We start from the raw sequence: 21,228 nt of genomic DNA, 5'->3' as shown, positions 1-21,228 counted from the left end.
ATTAAAAAAAATTGAAGACTAAAATGCCATTGTATTTGACGAAATTGAAATTGTTTTGTTGATGAATGACAAAAAATGGTCATGCCACAAATTCACAATAATACTATGATCAAAAGTGAATGTTTTGAAAAAAGACTAAAAGTGGACTGCTATCTATAAATCTATGATAAAAAATTAAAATTTGGGAGAAGGATAAAAAATGAAATCAACTCATCAGTTAATTCTATCAAATAGTCAATCTACAAACCTAATCATCTAATAGCTATTTACCAAACACCCTTAAAATTTATTTGGTTACTTTAGCCGATAAAGAATCATAATACAGAATATTTGGTATTGAAGAATGTGATTGACTATTTGACTGAGATGAGTATATATTTACAGTATAAGTACATAGTGTATACAGAGAGTGAAGAGTATAAATACGGTGATTAAGTAGTACAAACCGGTGGTACCGGTACGTAACGCCAGGCCTAAAGTTTTGATTTTCATGTACTCTATTTTGCTTAGGGCGGGAAGCTGGGAAAAAATTGTCTCTTTCACTCTCTCTTTCTGTTTTTTTCATTTATCATATCTTTCTCTCTCTAGGGTTTGTAAATTTGAATTCGAAAGCTGAAAATCTGAAAACTTGAATTTTATAGCGGTGCAGCTCGGTTGTAGAGCTGGTTGAGTTGATGTGAATTGAGGTATAGCTGAAGGGAGGAGATGACTCTGCGAAAGGGCTTGAAGGTTTGGGTTGAAGATAAGGACTTGGCTTGGGTTGCTGCTGAAGTCACCGACATTATCGGCAAGCAAGTTCAAGTCCTCACTGAGAATGGGAAAAAAGTAAGTGAAATGTCTGTTTTTTTCAGGTTTATTTTTGTAGCCAAGTTTCTGTTGTTTGGGGGGTGCTTTGTTAGTGTAATTGTAGCAAATATTGACAGATTGAATTTGGACCTAAAATTTAGGTTCTGGCTTTGCCGGAGAAATTGCTTCCGAGGGACGTGGAAGAAGACCATGGCGGAGTAGATGATATGACCAAATTGACTTATTTGAATGAACCAGGAGTGCTTGACAATCTTCAGAAAAGATATGTTCTTAATGAAATTTATGTAAGTTGAAATGTTTATGGTTTGTGATGTGAAATTGCATTTAACTTTGAAAGTTACTGACTGTAGGGTACTTGGAGAAAATGCTTATTTGTTTATGAGAATTAAGCCTCTGTTAGGCATATATAGCTGAAAAAGCTAGTTGAAAGCTGAACACTGAAATGGTAGAAGGTGAATATGGAAAACTGTTAATCTATGTGATTGTTGTTAAAAGTGTTTGGTAAAATTGGATGTTTAGTAAGCTTATATATGTAAAAAGATACAAAAAGTGCATGGGGTAGGTTAAGTGGTTTATATATCTTTTGAAGAAAAGAGTTACATGCTTATGTTTTATATATGTTAAAGGGGTATGGGATTTATGTAGTTTGAAATGTTTATGTTTTGTGACATGAGATTGTATTTAACATAGAAAGTTATTGATCATTGGGTACTTAGGGAAAAGAGTTAAATGCTTGTTTGTTTATGAGAATTAAAGCTGACTGCTTGCTAGGAGCTAATTGAAGTTGCTAGTTTACTTTTAGAAGGTTCTATCTAAAAGCCAACTGTTATTTACTTGAATTTGAGTAGCCATATATATAATAAGTTTCTCAGACGGTGCAGACCTTTTACAATAAGCATTTCAGCTGACAGTTGAATGGATCCGTTTTTAACTTCTTTTCATGTGTGTGTGTGTGTGCGTATGCGCAATAAATACTTCTCTGTCCCTTGATCTGGCTTCTAATTTTCAAAATTCTAAATTTAGCACTTAAGAATATCCAGTTGACAAATTTGGTGGACTTTTCTCATGTTCCAATGACATGATATGAAAATTTTGAATATTTAAGATGCAGTCACTTTTAGCACTTGCAAAATATTTTTGAGCTTCAACTTTTCAAGTAATTCTTGTTTTGTTGCTATGATAGACATACACAGGGAGCATTCTAATTGCTGTCAATCCATTTACAAAACTTCCTCATCTATATAATATGCACATGATGGAGCAATATAAAGGAGCTCCCTTTGGCGAGCTTAGCCCTCATGTTTTTGCCGTCGCTGATGCATCTTACAGGTGAGTCAAGCTGAAATGATACTTTTGGCAATTGAGTAGCGTCAACTGTGCTTTAGGTGAAGTGATGTTGGTTGGTCTGTTTAATTATTGTGGCTTAGAGCTATGATGACTGAGGGCCAAAGCCAGTCAATATTGGTTAGTGGGGAAAGTGGAGCTGGCAAGACAGAGACAACAAAATTGATTATGCAGTATCTTACATATGTTGGTGGTCGTGCTGCTGGTGGTGACAGGACAGTGGAGCAGCAAGTTCTTGAGGTAACATTGCTGCTTCAGTTGGTTATAATGTGTAAACTATATGCCAGTATGAGTATTTGAAAAACAATTATTATACACACACACACACACACGCACTCGCATATATATATACATGGAAGTGTTACAAAAGGGTTCTATCATGGCTGTTGTTTAAAAATGCTTGCCAAACTCATTAAGTTTTCTTAGGATAGGTAAACTTTATTGTATAAATGATGTTGATTGGTGTATTTATTCCCTGAGGAATATGCATTGTATTTCTATATGGTGTTCTTTGATAAAATTATGTGTTGTCATTTTCCTTGTGTTAGAATTAGATTGATTTGGATGTGTTTTTCCTCCTGGTTCTAGTCTAATCCACTCCTGGAGGCCTTTGGCAATGCACGGACAGTAAGAAATGACAATTCGAGGTAGTATTTTATTTTTATTTTTTTAAAATTCTTGTTGATTTATATTTGTTTTAGATCTGATTTCATATATACTGTTCTATTCATTATGAGATTGATTTTCAACTGTATTCGATGTTAGCCTTTTATATCATTAGGGGTTTATGCAATGAGGGGCCCTCAGGTTTTTAGAAGCCTTCCTGTTGATAAAGGTCCAGTAAAAAATTTCTCTACACTATCTAAGAGGTGTTGACTATTATTATTGGTGGAAGACAAAAGTGAATTTTAAGTTGGATTTATTTTTCCTTATTTATTTAGGTATCCGTCAACTATTAATTTAAATAAGATACAGAGTAGTAACACTTAAATGCAACCCTCCATAATAGTATTATAACAACTTGCTTGATCTTACTTCTTACTTTCTCCTCTCACCTGGTGATTTTACTGACTTTCTACAACTCTTCCTTTTCTTGATTTGTCTACTTGTGAACTTCAATTTGAGTGTCAAACAATGTCAGGTGTAGAGTCTAACTATTCCTCCTTGTTCTCTGTGGATCGGGGGGTAGAGTCTTTGATTGTGGATGCTTTTTCTTTGTAGTCAACTTTTATATATGTGGAAATGGAAATACTTTTTTTTTTTTAACCTGGCAAATGTATTTATAATTAACATCAGTTCCCTTAATCTCTACAGCCGTTTTGGCAAGTTTGTCGAGATCCAATTTGATGCAAGTGGTCGAATATCTGGGGCTGCAATTAGAACTTACCTTCTAGAGCGATCTCGTGTTGTCCAGATAACAGATCCTGAGAGAAATTATCACTGCTTTTATCAGTTGTGTGCATCTGGGATGGTACACTCTCTCTCTTCAGTCCGTCCTCTGTGGTTATACTTCAGCGGTTATCAGTTAGCCTTAACTTTTAACAATCTAGTTCTCCTTGACATCTGTCTGCTGTTTCTTCTTTTTCTAGATTTCCATGTACTCCTAATGTGCTCAATTATTATTTTTCTTTTTGTTGCATCAAACTTGTATTATGTACTTCATGGTGTTCTAAATGTTTTCCTAGGATGTTTAGCCTGATATTATTGAACGACAATCAGTTCTGAATAATATTTTCTGTTGTTACCTATCATTATTTTTGTTCAGTGCTGCTGGAGACTTCTTTTACAGATATTTACACCTATTGATACAAAAAAAATGCATTTCAGGATGCTGAGAAGTACAAATTGAGCCATCCTAGCGATTTTCACTACTTGAATCAGAGTAAGACCTACAACTTGGATGGCATAAGCAATGCTGAGGAATATGTGAAGACAAGGAGGGCAATGGATGTCGTCGGAATCAGTAATGAGGAGCAGGTTCTAAAATTATTATGTGTCTAACAAATTTGGTATGAGTTGTAGAATGCTAACATGGATTCATTCTTTTATCAGGATGCTATCTTTCGGACCTTAGCTGCCATTCTGCATCTTGGAAACATAGAATTTTCTCCAGGAAAAGAGCATGATTCTTCAGCTATAAAAGACCAGAAGTCTAATTTTCATCTGGGAATGGCTGCAAATCTACTTATGTAGGTGGCATTTGTAGATTTTTTTTTTTTTTTTTTTTTTTTTTTTTAAATTTTTCCGTTACTTTGAAAATACTTTTACATTTTCGTTTTTTGTGTTTACAGCTTGCTCTTGTCCCAATTGCTAATTATCATTCTATTTCTTTCCTTATCTTCTGAATTTTTTACTGAGTAAATTTCTTGCTGAAGAATTTAAGTTTGACATTGTTGGGCAATGTGCTAGGGGGTTGTGAATTTTGATATTACATAGGTGATTTGTTTTTCCTTTTTTTTTTTTTGGCTGCTTTGATTATTTGTGTGCGAACATTCACTCTCTTGCTCTTAATTAGTTGGATTGTCATCTTCATCCTAACATTTATTCATAACATATAAGTTGCCCCCTTGCGGTCTTGTTATTGTTGATGTTGTCATGGATAAGTAACTGGCTATTATAATTTCCATATTTCTTCTTGAAATTAAAAAAGAATTCAATTCATGTCTGCTTTTGAAGGGGGTTGATGCTATAACTACCTTTTTTTTTTTTTTTTTTTTTTTTCTATCCTTGGCACTCACTTTCTTTAGTTATAGGGTTATATTTATTTGCATTCCAATTTGGAACTGTTAACAACTGTTCCTTTTGTCATGTGGTGCTTTAGATGCTCTGTATGGACAGGTGGACACTATTTAAATTATTTGAGCATTAAATTTATATTGTTTCTGAAGCCTCTGGTTTTGTGTTTTGGGTGGGGGGTGGAGGGGAATGTACTCCTGCCACCTCTCCTGGTTTTGTGTTGGTAGTTTTATACTTGTATTTAGATGGTTTAATGGTTTGAAAATTTTACTTCCGATAGGTGTGATTTAAACCTGTTGGTGACTTCGCTTTGTACTCGATCAATTCAAACCCATGAAGGGATCATAATTAAGGCCCTTGATTGTGCTGCTGCTGCTGCAGGGCGAGATGCTTTAGCCAAGACTATATATGCTCAGTTATTTGATTGGTAGGTCAACTTTTATTCCAATATGAAAACTATATTTTCAGTCTTTAAATAAATATGCTAATAGAAAAATCCATGTGATACATGCGTATGTTTCAGGCTTGTTGAGAAGATCAATAGATCTGTTGGGCAAGATCCTGATTCGAGAATTCAAATTGGAGTTCTTGACATATATGGATTTGAATGCTTTAGGCAGAACAGGTTTGTTCTTGTCAAAATTTCTGAGTTAAACTTCCTATTAAACTCAGCTGAGATGAACTTTATTAACCTGAGAATTGGATCTTTTGCTTGATTATAAATGCAAGTGTTTTGGATAAGTGAACTGCAATTGCAGCTTGGGTGCTTGAAGTTGTTAATTTGGACATGAATGAAAAGTGGAAGGGGCTTCTTAATTGTACATATATATGGTGTTGAACACTTAAATACATCATGCATCTCTAAGCTTTTGCTCAGAGGACCTTGGTTTGTGCTCAGTGCACTAATTGATTCCTTAGAATTTTCATGAAACAGCTTTGAACAATTCTGCATCAACTTTGCAAATGAAAAGCTTCAACAGCATTTCAATCAGGTCAGAGTGACTGCTTTGTACTTGTTACTGTGGTAATGACATGCTACTTTCAGTATGCTTGATTGTCACTGATCCTGTTTTACTCTTTTTACTGGAATTTTCCAGCATGTATTCAAGATGGAGCAGGAGGAATATCAGAGAGAAGAAATTAATTGGAGTTACATTGAATTTATTGACAACCAAGATGTTTTGGATCTAATAGAGAAGGTTTTGTTTTGTTTTGTTTTGTTTTTTCCCTTTTCTTTTCTTCAATTAAAATTTTAATTCTTCTGTTGAGTGACTTGTACGACTCTGCTTTTAATTTTTAGAGTAACTTACTATTTTCAACAATCAAATATGCTAATAATTTGGTCTGTCACTTATCAAACACTGTGTTGTTCCTCTTTTTATCTGGTTTTGACAAGGTTAACAGTTCTGATGTTCTTGCCAGTCTCTGATGACATTTCACTGTTTTCTAACAAAATTAACAGTATTTTGCTGGAAATGTGAGATTATAGTAATCAATATTTGTGTCATATCATACAAATGCCACATCATCAAATTGTTGAGTTTGAAACATTAAGATAACATTGATAGTATTTATAAAGTTGGGAAGAAGTTGAAATTTTTTTGACAGACTATTTATGATGAGTGCACCTATGTAGAACAAAAGTGATAATTTGCTATGAATTTGTTTCAGTTAGCTGGTGCTCGAATAAAAATAAGAAATCAAGCTTTGCAAGATGGGTGAATGATTAATAAACAATTAGGGTAGGGGTAGGGGTAGTACGGGTGGGAGTGGGGGTTCAATTGAAAGATGATTAGAGAAAACTTTGCCAGAAAAATGAGTGTGTGCAATGACATACTTTTCTAAAATTTGTGATTGACAAAAGACCTATAAGGTTTGTGGTTTCCTCAGCAACTTTACCATCTTCTTGGTAGTTTAAAACATTCTTGACTATTGTATATAAGAGAATGCCATGTTTTATTATATCTGATTGTTGATGGTGACTATGTAGACTTTCCTGTCTCTAAGAGATATAATCTCTTCTGTATTAGTTCTAAGCTATATGCTTCTTTTTGCAGAAGCCAATAGGGATAATTGCTTTGTTGGATGAAGCTTGGTACATAACAAGTTCTTCCTTCTATATTGGTGCGTGTTGGTCTGTTATAGTTTTTTTTTTCTGCAAATCCTTATCCTGATTTTCGTATTCATGCAGTATGTTTCCTAAATCAACACATCAGACGTTTTCAAACAAGCTGTTCCAAAACTTCCGGGGCCATACACGACTTGAAAGAGCAAAATTTTCTGAAACAGATTTTACTGTCTCTCATTATGCTGGCAAGGCATGTCACAATTAACCAGCATTTTGCAAGTGCATCTGTTTTTCTTTGGGAGTTTATGTATTTATTTTCTCAATGCTTCTTTTGTAGGTTACTTATAAGACAGAGACATTCTTAGATAAAAATCGCGACTACATTGTTGCAGAGCACCGTAATTTATTATATTCTTCGAAGTGCCCATTTGTTGCTGGCTTGTTTCCTCCTTTGGGAGAAGAATCTTCAAGATCTTCATACAAGTTTTCTTCGGTGGCTTCTCGGTTTAAGGTATGAAGCTTCTTCAGAAACTGTTAGCTGCTTTATGAATTGTTGAAAATTTTCTGGTGAAAATGAATTCAGTTGGTTGTCATGTTGCTGGTGTTTATAGTCATTTCCAGTCACAAGTTCTAGTTGTTTCTCAGATGTGTTGGTTGTCAGTGCTTCCATAGTTGGGGGGAAGGAAATCTTGTATTCCCTTAGGTTTGAAAGGGAAGATGCAGTAGGATTCCCCTCCACCCCCCTCCCTCCCCCCCCCCCTCCCCCCCCCAAATTTTCCAGGGAAAAACCAAATATATGCTTAGTATTTATGCCCAATCTATTTCACCCTCAATATATTTTGAATTGTGAAGTTTAAAAACTTTGGAATCAGGCAGGTTATAAAAGCGCCTAACTAGTGAATACCTAAATTTCACCTCCATCTAACTTACCTTATTTTCAACTTACTAAACAACCTTAACAGTCTAATTCCTGTGGTTATAGTCCCCTCATGTTATGTATCCGGTTGGGTGGAGTAGCATTTTGGCTCTTTGTCAACAGTGTTATCAATGGCGGATGGCGCTACGGCAGAAGCATGGCAGACACAATAAAAATCTTATATTATATATAAGAAGTTAAAAACTGCAAAAATTGATTACAAATAAAGTAGAAAACTAATGTCTTAAGTCTTAACATAAGTAAACAACTACTATAAACTAAATAGATAATTAGATATTAAATGTCTAATCCTCTTCACCAGCCCCAACATAATCTTCTTTGTCAACATGATTGTAAAGGAGTAAATGCTGAAAAATAGAAAAAGAATTAGAGATAAAAGTCTTTCTCAACTCTTTTGACCAATTTTTTATGAGTTTAATTATAATAACCTAATAACCTAATAAAATTATAAAGTAGAAAAAGGAAAGAGAAAAGGAGATCAAGAGAAAAAGAGAGGAACAGATAGAAAAAGTAGCAGAAAAGGAAAAAAGTAAAAAGTAAAAAGTAAAAAAAAGGCCAAATCGTTGCCAAGTAGAACGGATCCAGAGACTTGCCTGGTGCTAGAGGTTGCCGGAGCTGGACATCATCGGTGCTGGAGTTCTCGCTGGAGGTTGTTGGTTTTGCTGGTCTGAGGCTTGGAGGCTAGGGTTAAGACTTAAGAGGTAAAAGTTAAAAAAAAAAGGCCCAAATCTTTGCCAAGTCCACACTTTTTTTTTTTTTTTTTTTTTTTTTTTAAATAAATAATTCTGCCATTTCCGCTGTGTCAGCAATGGCTGCCACACATATGGCAGCTGCCATGGCCTGCCACTTCAAAACCGCATCACCACCACCATTAGATGCCAGAATCCTCAGATTCTGCGATCCGCCATGATAGCAATTTGACAACATTGCGTGTCCAAATGCAAAAATTCTTTAACATGTTACTACTTGCCAAGTGGGTGGTTTTTTCTTGTTCAGTATAATGATTTTGTTTAATCTTTTGGTCCATTAAGTTGCTTGTATTTTTGAGTGTGAGATTGAAGATAATTACTGTGGCAGATCAGATTTCCTTATATACGAAATAATTTTGCTTGGTTAGTCATTAGCCCTAATTGTTGAAATTGCTGGGGTGGTGTTTATGTTCTGTGCCTCTTTTCTTTATGATTTCAAAAAATAGTCAAATGTAAGATAAAATTAAGTACAAGAAAAAATTGTAGTTCAGGAAATGACTAGCATGCTTGTTGTCAAGATAGCACCTAATTCAGGAGTGAGAAGGTAAAGGGGGACTATCAAGAGATCTATTGGTATATGAAACAGGAGTCTGCAAAAGAAAAAAAAAAGGTTAAATTGGTTGGATAAGAAATTAAGAATTTAGGATTTGGGAAGCCTCAAATATACTTATATGCATGAAGTGGTTGACAAGAAATGGAGATCAAAGGTGGAGGGGCAGGGTAGATTTGTGTGCTAAATTGGATGAGGGAATAGGGAAAATGAAATGAACAATGTCTGCCTTTGAATTGTAAAGTGCAAACACAGGATCAATAAAGAACCAAACAATCAGCAGTAAAGGTGCAAGGTGATAACTTCACTCTGGTATGTATTTTTGGCATGTTGCATGCCAATATCTTGTTGATTCTGAATAACATGTCCCTTAGGACAACCTCAAGTCGTCTATTGTTGAGGAATTCTCACTCGTCTGTGCCTGGGCAAGGCGTAGCTGTGTTTTGAACTGAGTGTGAAGGTGAAACTTGAAATAGAAATGTTGTCATAATTGTACCACACAACTAAAAGCTAAAAAAATTTCATTTATTTTTGTCTTAGTGTGCATGTTTAGTATATAAAGATCTTCTACCTGTACCTTATATCTTTCTGTTTTACTTTATTGTCTATAGCAACAACTTCAATCACTTTTGGAAACCCTCAGCTCAACAGAGCCTCATTATATTCGTTGCATCAAGCCGAACTCCCTGAATCGTCCCCAGAAGTTTGAAAAGCAAAGCATCTTACACCAACTACGTTGTGGGGTCAGTATATAGTTGATGTGTTTTACTTAAATTGATAAAACCCAGTCATTTTTCCTTGAAAACAATAACTGTTTTTTTTTTTTTTTTTTTTTTTTTTTTTTTTTTTTTTTTTTTTTTTTTTTTAAATATCATTAAAGATTATTGCCTCATTTGGAAGAGCTATGATCTTCTGTAGGGTGTTTTGGAGGCCGTGCGCATAAGCTTGGCGGGTTATCCTACTAGGAGGACTTATCCTGAGTTTGTTGATAGATTTGGAATCATTGCTTTAGAAATATTGGATGGAAGGTAGGTTCCTTTTACTTGGCCCGTTTAATACAAGTTTTGCAGCACAATACTTCCTTCTTCATTGCATTTGGTGACCCCAACACTTCTCCCAGGAATTCAAGTTAGAAAAAAATACTGTCTACAGTGGTTTGATGATTTATCCCAAAAAAATCCTGTAGAGGTCCCTCATGTAAAGACTTAAATTAGAAATCTAAGCATCTTCTGATCATTTGTTCTCCAATTAAAGAGTTACATAGAATTGTTGCCAGGTTTTTGAATACTGAAATTTCAACATAATGCTAATATGTTGAGCAGAGTGTAAGATATTGTAATGTGGGAATGCTTACATAATAACATTATTTGAATTAGTCACATGTGATTCATTTATATTTTATTTTATTAAGCTGCAAACAAATATCCAGTGCTTATTTTATGGTTCTTTCTGAGTGTCAAACGTCAGTTGGTGCTAACTATTTTTTCAGTTGCTCTTAATTTTTACATACTATTGTGTGAAGTGTGCCAAGTGCCATGTCCCTACATTTTAGAAGCTGCTTTATGGTATTGCTACTTGCAGAATTGTTATCTTTATTTTTGTTTCTGGTTCTGACTCTTTTGAATAATGTTTAACTGTTTAAGAGTTGTTACTCTTTGGTAAACCTTTCTTTACTTGTTCTGTTGTCATCTTCTACCAGCTATCATCATTTTTATTATTGATAGTACTTCCATTTTTATTTTATGCAGTTCTGATGAAAGGACCATTACGGAAAAGATACTGCAGAAACTCAAGCTTGAGAATTATCAGGTTTGCTTTCATGACTGTCTACATGAAGAATTTATAAGTTTTTAATGTTTCTTTAATGGTGGTTTTTTTTTTTTTTTTTTCACTTTGCAGTTGGGAAAGACAAAGGTGTTTCTTAGGGCTGGCCAGATTGGTGTTTTAGATTCAAGTCGTACTGCGGTTCTGGATTCTGCAGCAAAGCGTATACAAGGACAGCTGAGGACTTTTTTTGCTCGCAGAGACTTCATTTCAAAGCGGGCAACTGCTATTATTCTACAGTCATGCTGCAGAGGTCTTATCTCTCAACTGTTTTTTGTTAGTGCTAAGTTTGCGTCTTATCTGCATGCGTACTTTTTTGAATTTGTCTATATTGGTATTGCAAAATCTGAAAAAAGAGAATGGGGGTGTTTACATGCAAGAACTTGTATATTTTTTTTTATTACTTAGGGATAGGGATCAAATTATCAAATTAAGTCCTTGAACCTTTTAGGGAATTAGGGTAATGCAATTAGGCCACCTAACTCAAAAAAAAGCTTCATATAAACCCTTGGATTTGAAAAAGAAAAAATACAATTGGCCTCCTTTTTACCCAGTTTTGCAAGTAAACATCAAGTCATTGCTTATATGGACACCAACTCATATTTTTTGTTGATGTGGCATGGCACTTGCTGATTTCTTTAAAGACATGGCATCATATATAGCTGATGATTAGTTATTATTATTATTTTTTAAAAAGGATGAAGATGGCATGGCAATCATCACATATTCTCCTTTAACCTACCTTCTTCATTCATGAGTAATGAAATTTTTTTTATATAAAAAACCTTCTTCACAGATCTGTTCATACCTTCTTCGTCCAGATTTGGCAAAGAAGGCAAAAAAGCTTCTTTGTCCAGATGGATGAAGGGTCCAGATGGATGAAGACAGCAGAACTGCCTTCTTCGTCAATCTGTACAAAGACTGCAAGAGTGCCATCTTCATCCTTTGGACAGAGGGCAGATAAATGTTGCTGGGAATTCAAATAATGTCTTCTCTTGTTTTTATGTATTCTTTTTGGTACATGGATGTTTTTTGTTTTACTTGATCTATTGAAAAAAAAATTAACATGCTGATGGCGAGGGAGTTTTGTATGCTTGATGTGTTAACCAAATGCTGATTGAAAACTTCTATGCTTGCAGGTTTTCTTGCTCGTTGTTTATACACTTCGTTACGAGAAGCCTCTGCAACTTTAATAATACAGAAATATGTCAGGAGATGGATTTTAAGGCATTCCTATGTGCAACTTTATAGTTCCACTTTGCTTATACAATCAAGCATTCGTGGTTTCATGACTAGGCAGAAGTTCTTATATCAAAAGGAAAACAAAGCAGCCACTATAATTCAGGTGAAGTTTTGGGTTTTCATGTCTTGCCTTGTGAAGTTACAGTGTGTTTTTCTATATCCATTATTACGAGTGCATGTTTTGGTATATTTTTTAAAATGGTCACTCTTCCTGTTTATTAATGAAATTTGAGTGTTAATCAAGTTAGATTTGGAATAGTAATCTGTTCTTTGATTTTTGACCATTTGATTGCTTTGTGGTTTACTCGTAATAATATTTTTTCGAAATTGTATGACATCTGGGATTAGGCTAATGTTAGATTAGATGTGGTACAGAGTGATAAGTATCATATATTAGATGTCTATGAAAGTTACATTTGCTAGTCCATTGCTGTTAGAGGTTTGTGTTGCCATGTGACTTTGTTACATGTTTCTGCTGTGGTAAAATCCATTTGCAGGGCTATATGTTGGACTATTGTTACTTTATGATATAGGAAAGCTGTAATCATAATGCATTTTATATTGAAGCTTTCTTTTTTCAAAAAAAAGTTGTTTGTCATGTGCTTAATTATCTGTTATGCTGTAGGCTAATTGGAGAATGTGCAAGGTGCGGTCTGCATTTCATAACCGTCAATCCAATATTATTGCAATTCAATGTCTTTGGAGGCAAAAATTGGCTAAGAGAGAGCTCAGAAGGCTTAAACAGGTGAATTAATGTTAATAAAATATTGTGTGTCAGTGTAGTGTTATTTTATTCTTAGTCATTTTCTTTTTCAATTGACACACTTTTCGAACTTTTCTGGAACAGTTCTAGTCTGTCCTGTAACTTACTTAAGGCTTTGACATGTGGAATAAGAGTCCCCGCATTGATAAAATAAGAGAGAACATATGGGGTTATAAGGCTATGGGTTAGACTAGCTAATGGTTGGATTCAATCTTTTAGTGTGGTTTGGCCCATGTGCATTATAGCCCAGTTGAGTGACCCAGACCCAATCATAGATTATAACAATTACATATGCATGCTGCTTAACTTTTTATTATGTGTGTGTGTATGCTTGTACACACTTCTTTATCAATCTAGGGATCTATAATCTATTACTGTTTACATTATGCGGATTCTATACTGTTTTCTTCATGAAGATTTGGTTTGTTATTTACAGGAAGCTAACGAGGCTGGTGCTTTGCGTTTAGCAAAAAGCAAGCTTGAGAAGCAGTTGGAGGATCTTACATGGCGACTTCAACTGGAGAAAAAAATGCGGGTACTGCTTTTGCTACTATATTGATATTAAACTCTTTAAGTACAAAATTAACTATGTACAATTATATGTGGTTAGTTTGGGTTTTGGTTAGTACTGTGATTTTTTGGGCATACTGCACCGTATCCACATGCCCGCGGGATATGACTAATCCATCACATCTTTTCTCTGGAATTTTTTGGGCGGTTATGTTTTAATTCTATCTGCATTTTTGCAAATAATTTTGCTTCAGGCTAGTTTTTCACCATATCAATTCTTAATGCAGATTTCAAATGAAGAAGCTAAGTTGATGGAAATTTCAAAACTTCAAAAAACTGTGGAATCTTTGAGCCTTGAGCTAGATGCTGCCAAGCTTTCTACAGTAAATGAGATCAACAAAAATGCGGTGCTTCAAAGGCAGCTTGAGTTATCAATGAAGGAGAAAACTGCTTTAGAAAAAGAAGATGGTGCAATTACAGAACTGAGAAATGAAAATGCACTCTTGAAGGTAGTGGTCATTTCTTAGCTTTGTTTTCAGTTGCTTCATTTTATATGTGCTGTGCATTACTGTTCAACTATATATATATATATATATATATATATATATATATATATATATATATATATATATGGGTTAAGGGGGTGCGGGTAAGAAGAAATGATTTATTAGAGTTCTTTGATTAGGGATTGGGTTGAGACAGAAATGTGATTTCTGGGTGCAAATCAGAGTGACAAAACTTAAGCTTAATTATACAATTACTGATAATGTATCCTTTGCCATTTAATGTGCGACTGTAAATCCAGTCAAGATTGAGCTTCAAAAATATTTGCATTTCAAATATTGCTAATTAAAGATACTAGCTGATACTGTAGGTTATACCAATTTGGAGCATTTTTGTCCTTATTCTTATCTACCACATTTTCCTTGTTCTCATTTCCTGACCAGTGTAACTTACCATGTTTTAGTTAGATTTTGCTGTTAAATAAGCTAGAATATTGAAACACTTAAACTTGTTATGTGTTCTTTCCTTGCAAAAGTTTAGGACAAGAGGGAAAGGTATTGGCTTTCTTTTAGTAAACTACAAATGCTATATACTGCTGTTACAAATACCACTTTCTGCTTTCCTTTGTATGGATTGATGCATAACTTACAGCCGTTTATCATTTATATAATAATAATAATTGTGTTTATCATTTATATAATAATAATTGTGACAAGGTTTGCAACTATGTAGCTCAGGTTCAGGTTTATGTTGGAAATGAGTGTCTGGGTTTTTATGTATGCCACGTAATTCCCCTTAGTTACACTTGACAAAGAATTAAGTGAGCCTGTCCAACTGGATGTTTGTCACTTTCCAACCTTTTTGTCTATATCCAAACCCTATGGCGGGGCCAATAGCCAAGGAATTTTTTCAATGAGATTTAATCAATAAATGACTGGCATGCTTGTTAACTGCTCAAACTTTTTATATGAGATGATGAGTTAACACTTTGCATATAAATCGTTTGTTAAAAGTTAATTAATTAATTTACTTTTTGTTTTAGAAATCTTTGGCTGAATTCGAAGATAGGAACTCAGCACTTGAACGTGAGCTTGCCAATGCTAAAGAAGAGGCTAGTGGGACCCTTACAAAGTTAAAGGATGCTGAAGAAAAGTGTTCACAGCTACAGAAGAACTTGAAAAGGTGCTTTTAATTAGTCAAAAGAAAGCTATTTCATAGTTGAATCAACCTCATCTGTCACTCATTATTAATGAAACTTGAAACAAGTTTGTCATGCAATTAATTTTCTTTTGCATGTTCTATTTTGTTAGTTTTTCTTGCTGGATGTTCTTTGAAGACAATTGACTCAAATATTTTTGATTACTTGCATGTTTTATGAATTAGGTTCGAAGACAAGATTTCAGGTTTAGAGGATGAGATTCTTGTGCTCCGTCAAAAAGCATTGTCACCTCGGAGAAACCGTGCTGGAATTTCCAATTCTTTTCTTGATGTAAGCAATTGTATGTTTATTTACCCTCGTTATTATGGACATGTTTGTGTAAAACAGATTTCACAAATTCAAATGGCATGAATATGTCTTGCTTTTCTTGCATGGCTAGGAGTCATGGAATATGGAAGTAAGTGATTTATTTTGTAATTATGCTTGTAATAACCATTATTCTCTTTGAGCAGAAAGTCCCTGGTGCACTTAGTCTTCTTTCAGCTGATCGAAAATCTGTATATGTGAGATTCACTGGCCCACTACCTCTTTCAACATAAAATTCAACTTTCTCTTCCTTTCTGATTAAAAAATGTCTTAACAGGAAACTCCTCCTCCTACAAAATTCATAGCACCCCTTTCACAAGGATTTTCGGATTCCCGCCGTGGAAAGTACACCAGTGAAAGGCAACAGGTTTAATTATTCTCTTTGTCCACATATAGAAATCTTCTGAGATTTTTTCCTCTCAGAAGTTGATTGATTAATAGATAACAGATTAACAGAAAATTTGTTTCACTTCGTTCTTGTTTACCGAATATGTTTTAACAGGAGAACTATGAAATCCTTTCCCGGTGCATCAAAGAGAAATTGGGCTTCCAAGATGGGAAGCCAGTGGCTGCCTGTGTCATCTTTACATGTCTTCATCATTGGCGTGCTTTTGAGTCAGAAAGGACTGCTATTTTTGACTTCATTGTTGAGGGAATCAATGGAGTTATAAAGGTTGCCACTTGTATTGGTCTTAAATAGTTGTCTCGATGTTCTTATAATTCTTTTTATTTTATCCCTTTGCCAAAAGTTAGGAAGTAACTTCATTTTTGTTGCTATTGAACCTGCACCAACTGCACTCTGACTATTTCTCCCTCCAGGGTGATGCCAAGGACAACACTACCTTGCCCTATTGGTTATCAAACACATCAGCACTTCTTTGTCTTTTGCAAAGGAATTTACGTGCCAATGGCTTATTTGGTGCTTCATCTCAGCGCTCTGGTGGTGGTTCTGCCCTAAATGGGAGGGTTGCACATGTAAGTTGTATGGCTACTACAGAGTTACAACTTATTGCAGTTTCAACTTATCTTATGCTGTACTGAAGGTGATGTGAACTAATATTTCCAATGTCTATGTTGAGCAAAGCTGTTTTCATGTTAATATTGAATAAGCCTCTTTTTTTAACCATCTATTTTTAGATCTCATCAGTTGCTTCTCTCTTTGCAAGTTTAGTTGCTTGTTTAGTGAACAGGTTATTTCCTAGTGTACAAAGTATAATCATTGCTCTTTTTATTTTTGTTTTTTGTTTTGTTTTGTTTTTTTTTTTGTTTTTGTTTTTGTTTTTGTTTTAATTACAGTAAGACAAATTTATTTTTGTTCTTTCACCTCCTAGGGTTTAAAGACTCCTCTGAAGTTTCTTGCACTAGAGGACGGTATGTCACATATGGAAGCTAGGTATCCAGTCATATTGTTTAAGCAACAATTAACTGCATCTGTTGAGAAGATCTTTGGCTTGATACGAGATAATTTGAAGAAGGAAATTTCTCCGTTGTTGGCGTCGTGTATTCAGGTATTCCCACAAAAAGCCCCGGGAACTTGTAGATGTTCTCAATCATTTCATTCTACCAGAATAAAGATAAAAGGAAAGTAACACATTTTTCAATTAAAACCCCCTCTCACACACAGCATGCTCATGTAGTATGTCTTTAATTAAGTCATGCAATTTTGTTGTCAATATGCCCTTAATTCATTAGATATTTAATGACGTTTCTTGTAATTTATTTCTAATCACCTCAAGTATTCTTTATGCACAATTTAATAAATTGATTGGTTGATTTACGGTTATGTTTACAATAAACTTAGGTATGTATTCAGTTTCTTCATGTGTTTTTAAGGTTGTAGAGTGGCTCTAGCTAAACTTTGGTTTTCCGATCCAGTCCTTAACAAGAGGGGTTTGATGATGACATTTGTGCAGCAAAATTGAATAACTTTTAGCAATGCTTCCTGTTATATATTATTACAAATCACATACTAATTCATAGTTGCATACGTACTCTCGACTCAGACAAGTATATGCTGATGTAATAACTTTTTTTCCCAACTATGTGGCAAGGCACCAAAAAACCATCGGATTCATGGTGGAAAAATGACTAGATCACCGGGAAGTGCTCCTCAGCAGTCACCAAGTAGTCAATGGGATAACATCATCAAATTCTTGGAATCTTTTTTGAGCCGGCTGCGTGAAAATCTGGTATGGAAGACACTCTTCATTTTCTAGTACATTCTTTCTGTTTTTTTATATGGTATATATTATTAGATTAGGTATCTTTAGCATCCAACACATTTTGAGGAAGAAGGAAAAGAGAAAGTAAAAGGTGTCACCATTCTGAGGATGAAGGAAAAGAGAGAATGTAAAATATGTTGCTTGAATTGTGTCACACGCGCATTCCATTTGCTGCTTTATGCAATTTTTTTTATAGCTAAAATGAATGCATTTGCATGAGGTTGGAAAGCTAAAGATACGGAAAAAGAAATTAGGAATCTGACTTTATAACCTATATATAATACCACATTTTCAGGTGCCTTCATTTTTCATCCGCAAGCTTACAACCCAAGTATTCTCCTTCATCAACATCCAATTGTTTAACAGGTTTCTAATCAACATTCAATCGCCCTTCCCCCTCCTCTTCCCTTTTTATATTCTTTTCTACGTTTTATATTGTGCTTCAAATTTGGCTTATCATTTATGGTTTTCTTACCTTGAACTTGTAACATGTCAGTCTTTTACTCCGCCGTGAATGTTGCACATTCTCGAATGGTGAATATATGAAATCCGGTTTGGCAGAACTAGAAAAATGGATAGTCAATGCAAAGGAGGAGGTAATACATCTAGTAATTTACTTGCGGTCCCCGCTCTTGTAATTAAAATTCACCCAGGCTCACTGTAAATGCAGTTTGCTGGCACGTCTTGGCATGAGCTGAATTACATCAGACAGGCTGTTGGATTTCTGGTATATAAAATCCATGTTATTGCAAAATGCATCTGTGATCTCCAAAGTTTTGGATATTCATTCCACACTTGTTCTTGATAAATTTGCAGGTTATACACCAGAAGCGCAAGAAATCATTGGAAGAGATAACACAAGAACTTTGTCCGGTAGGAAGTCAACTTTAGAACTATTCTTAGTACTCAAATCTTCCTGGGATTCGTATATTTTAACCATTTAACATTGGATAGGCCTTGACGATGAGACAAATCTATCGGATATGCACAATGTACTGGGATGACAAGTATGGGACTCAAAGTGTGTCAACCGAGGCAAGCATATTCACTTAACTTCTGCTATGTTTGTCGTCGTGTTCTGTTCCAACCACCATGCTTCATTGCTTCCTGAGGTCCTGACAAGTATCTATTTTGTAGGTTGTTGGTCAGATGAGGGAAGTTTTTGACAAGGATTCTCAGAATTTACCATCAAATTCATTCTTATTGGACGACGATCTCAGGTAAACAGCTTGATATATATTCGACATCATTCTTCCAATAATGCCCTTTTTATGCTCTAGTGGTTCTACTTCCCCTCCCATTCATGAACTAGATTATCTGCAGATCCTTGTTAAAGCATTGTAACACTGGCTGTCTCTTATACCATAAAATTTCAGTGTCAAATTCTCTGAAAGTATACTATTTGCCATCTTCCTTTGCAGCATTCCGTTCTCAACCGAAGACATCTACATGGCACTCCCTGAAATAGATCCCGCGCTCATAGAACAACCGAAGTTCTTGTCTGAATATCCGACAGTGGCGCTCCAGCTGCAGCAACCGAAATAGAGACATGCTTGTGGTCTCTCCTCAAGCATCTTGCTTGTATCATTATATTAGTTGGGAAAGGTGAAAGAAAAGAAGAATAGTGCATTGATGTGGTTCAAATTGGAACTTAATTGCAGAATTGTAGGTTTAGGGTTACAGATTAGGGTGACTGTACAGAGTAGATGCAATTTACTCCCCTTTTCCCTTTTCTCACCAGCCTATATTGTTCTGTGACTCTTTCTATATTTTTTTTAACCCTCAAGGAGAAAAGGGCATTTTCATTTCCTAGAATTGTATTCACAACTATTGACAATATTAATGAAATACTCTTTTCTTACTACACATTGTAATTCTGAGATATTGGCTTCTTGAGAAATTATTTATTGTAGATTATATTGATTAATAGGAAACCCTAGTTATATTCCAAGTAGACTTTTTCTTCTTCTAAAAGGTTAAGGGGTCGTTTACTTCATTTCTCTGTTTTTCTATTTCCAGTTTTTCATTTCTCCAATTCTCTAATTTTCCTTCTCCATTTCTCTAGTTTTTCATTTTTCATTCTCCATTCCTCCATCTTTTCATTTCTCTAATTTTTTGATTTCTCGCTCTATAATAATAATAACAACAAAGATAATAATAACAATAACAATAATAATAATATGTACTAAAAAACAATAATATTTAATATTACATTTGTTAATATAAGTATTACATTTGCATATTGATCCGACCTATCTCACAAATTAAGATATCTGAGACGGTCTCACACAAGTGTGTAATAATAATAACAATAATAATAATAATAATAATAATAATAAAAGAAATTAAAGAAGAGGCGCTCAGGAGAAATTAAAGAAGAGGAGAAAGAATAGGCAAAGAGAAGAGGCGCTCAGCGCTGAAAAAGAAACCAAACAGCAACAGGAATCAAAACTGAGACCTCAGGGTCATGTGGTACTGTTCACCCACTATTTCCATTTCTCCATTTGGAGATGTTTGTTTTGGCTCTCTCCAAAATTGTTAAGAGATGTAGAGAATGGAAATAGAACATGAATTTGGAGAAGTAAATTTAGTAAACAAGTTTTCTATTTTTCATTCTTCCACTTCCCTAATTCTCTGTTTTTTTGGAAAATCCTCCATTTTTCCATTTTAGTAAACAGCCCCTAAATCTTCAACTCCACATACCTTTACACCCTGGCAGACAGACTTTTCTTTAAGCGCAAAAGCGACGTGAGAGAGTCGGATTTGCTTCGCTTCTTCAAGGCGCATGTTCGTGACAAAGCTGTTGCTTTGTCTTGCCTTTCTGCGAAGCGCAAAGGCGACAAAGCGACGCTCTATCACGCTGAGCGCTAGTTAACGTAGTCAAAGTAGGTTAATGTTAACGTTAAAAAAAAAAAATATTCAAAACTAAGAAAATGACGTTGAAAGCAGTGTAGGGTTTCATTTGTTTTAACCTCATCTCATTCGCACATCACAGCTGGAATCATAACCTCGTCGAAGACCCTTTTTTGAATTGGATTCCAGGGAATCATGTACATATGGAAGCCGTTTTACTTTTTAATAACAAGTATTTCTCAGAGCTGTTTTATAGTCTAGTATAGTTTTTGTTTTTGTTTTCCTTGTATTGTATGATTATATTGGTTGACAAACGATTACTTGTATAATTTAACAATGATTATTAATGATTGGTTGATGAATTATATTGTAATTATATTGATTGATTAGTAATGATAAATTTATTATAATATCGTAATAATTTAATAATTGTTGTAAATATATTTATTGTGGCCATTATTAGTATTGATTTTGTAACAGTTAGGAGATTAATGACTACATTATGTCTTCCGTTATATATATATATATATATATATATATATATATATATATATATATATATATATATATATATATATATATATATATATATAT

The 21,228-nt window shown here is 34.5% G+C and overlaps 1 protein-coding gene across 2 annotated transcripts; it reads left to right on the top strand.

The window, feature by feature from the left end:
• Nucleotides 1-492: 492 nt before the first annotated feature.
• On the top strand, nt 493-19,647 carry LOC109189305 (myosin-15). Of its 2 annotated transcripts, XM_019340099.1 has the most exons (39): nt 493-532; nt 642-825; nt 948-1,091; nt 1,991-2,136; nt 2,235-2,391; nt 2,740-2,798; nt 3,466-3,622; nt 3,979-4,128; nt 4,204-4,340; nt 5,168-5,314; nt 5,411-5,512; nt 5,822-5,879; nt 5,985-6,086; nt 6,945-6,982; nt 7,079-7,205; nt 7,293-7,466; nt 9,803-9,934; nt 10,110-10,219; nt 10,940-11,000; nt 11,091-11,268; nt 12,155-12,360; nt 12,883-13,002; nt 13,457-13,555; nt 13,818-14,039; nt 15,077-15,216; nt 15,418-15,523; nt 15,706-15,756; nt 15,837-15,926; nt 16,062-16,232; nt 16,379-16,534; nt 16,891-17,067; nt 17,611-17,748; nt 18,077-18,147; nt 18,278-18,377; nt 18,452-18,508; nt 18,598-18,654; nt 18,736-18,816; nt 18,919-19,001; nt 19,203-19,647. In XM_019340099.1, the coding sequence occupies exons 2-39, from the start codon at nt 706-708 to the stop codon at nt 19,324-19,326; spliced, it is 4,548 nt and encodes a 1,515-aa protein (XP_019195644.1). In that variant the 5' UTR covers nt 493-532; nt 642-705; the 3' UTR covers nt 19,327-19,647. The 2 variants fall into 2 exon arrangements, with proteins under 2 accessions (XP_019195644.1, XP_019195645.1); XM_019340100.1 differs by lacking the exons at nt 493-532; nt 642-825; nt 948-1,091; nt 1,991-2,136; nt 2,740-2,798 and having other exon boundaries at nt 2,239-2,391.
• The last annotated feature ends 1,581 nt before the right edge of the window (nt 19,648-21,228 follow it).

Source organism: Ipomoea nil, unplaced genomic scaffold (genome assembly GCF_001879475.1).
Source record: "Ipomoea nil cultivar Tokyo-kokei standard unplaced genomic scaffold, Asagao_1.1 scaffold1525, whole genome shotgun sequence".
NCBI lineage: Eukaryota > Viridiplantae > Streptophyta > Magnoliopsida > Solanales > Convolvulaceae > Ipomoea > Ipomoea nil.
Note: the sequence above shows the minus strand (reverse complement) of the source record. Positions and strands in the feature narration are given on the sequence as shown.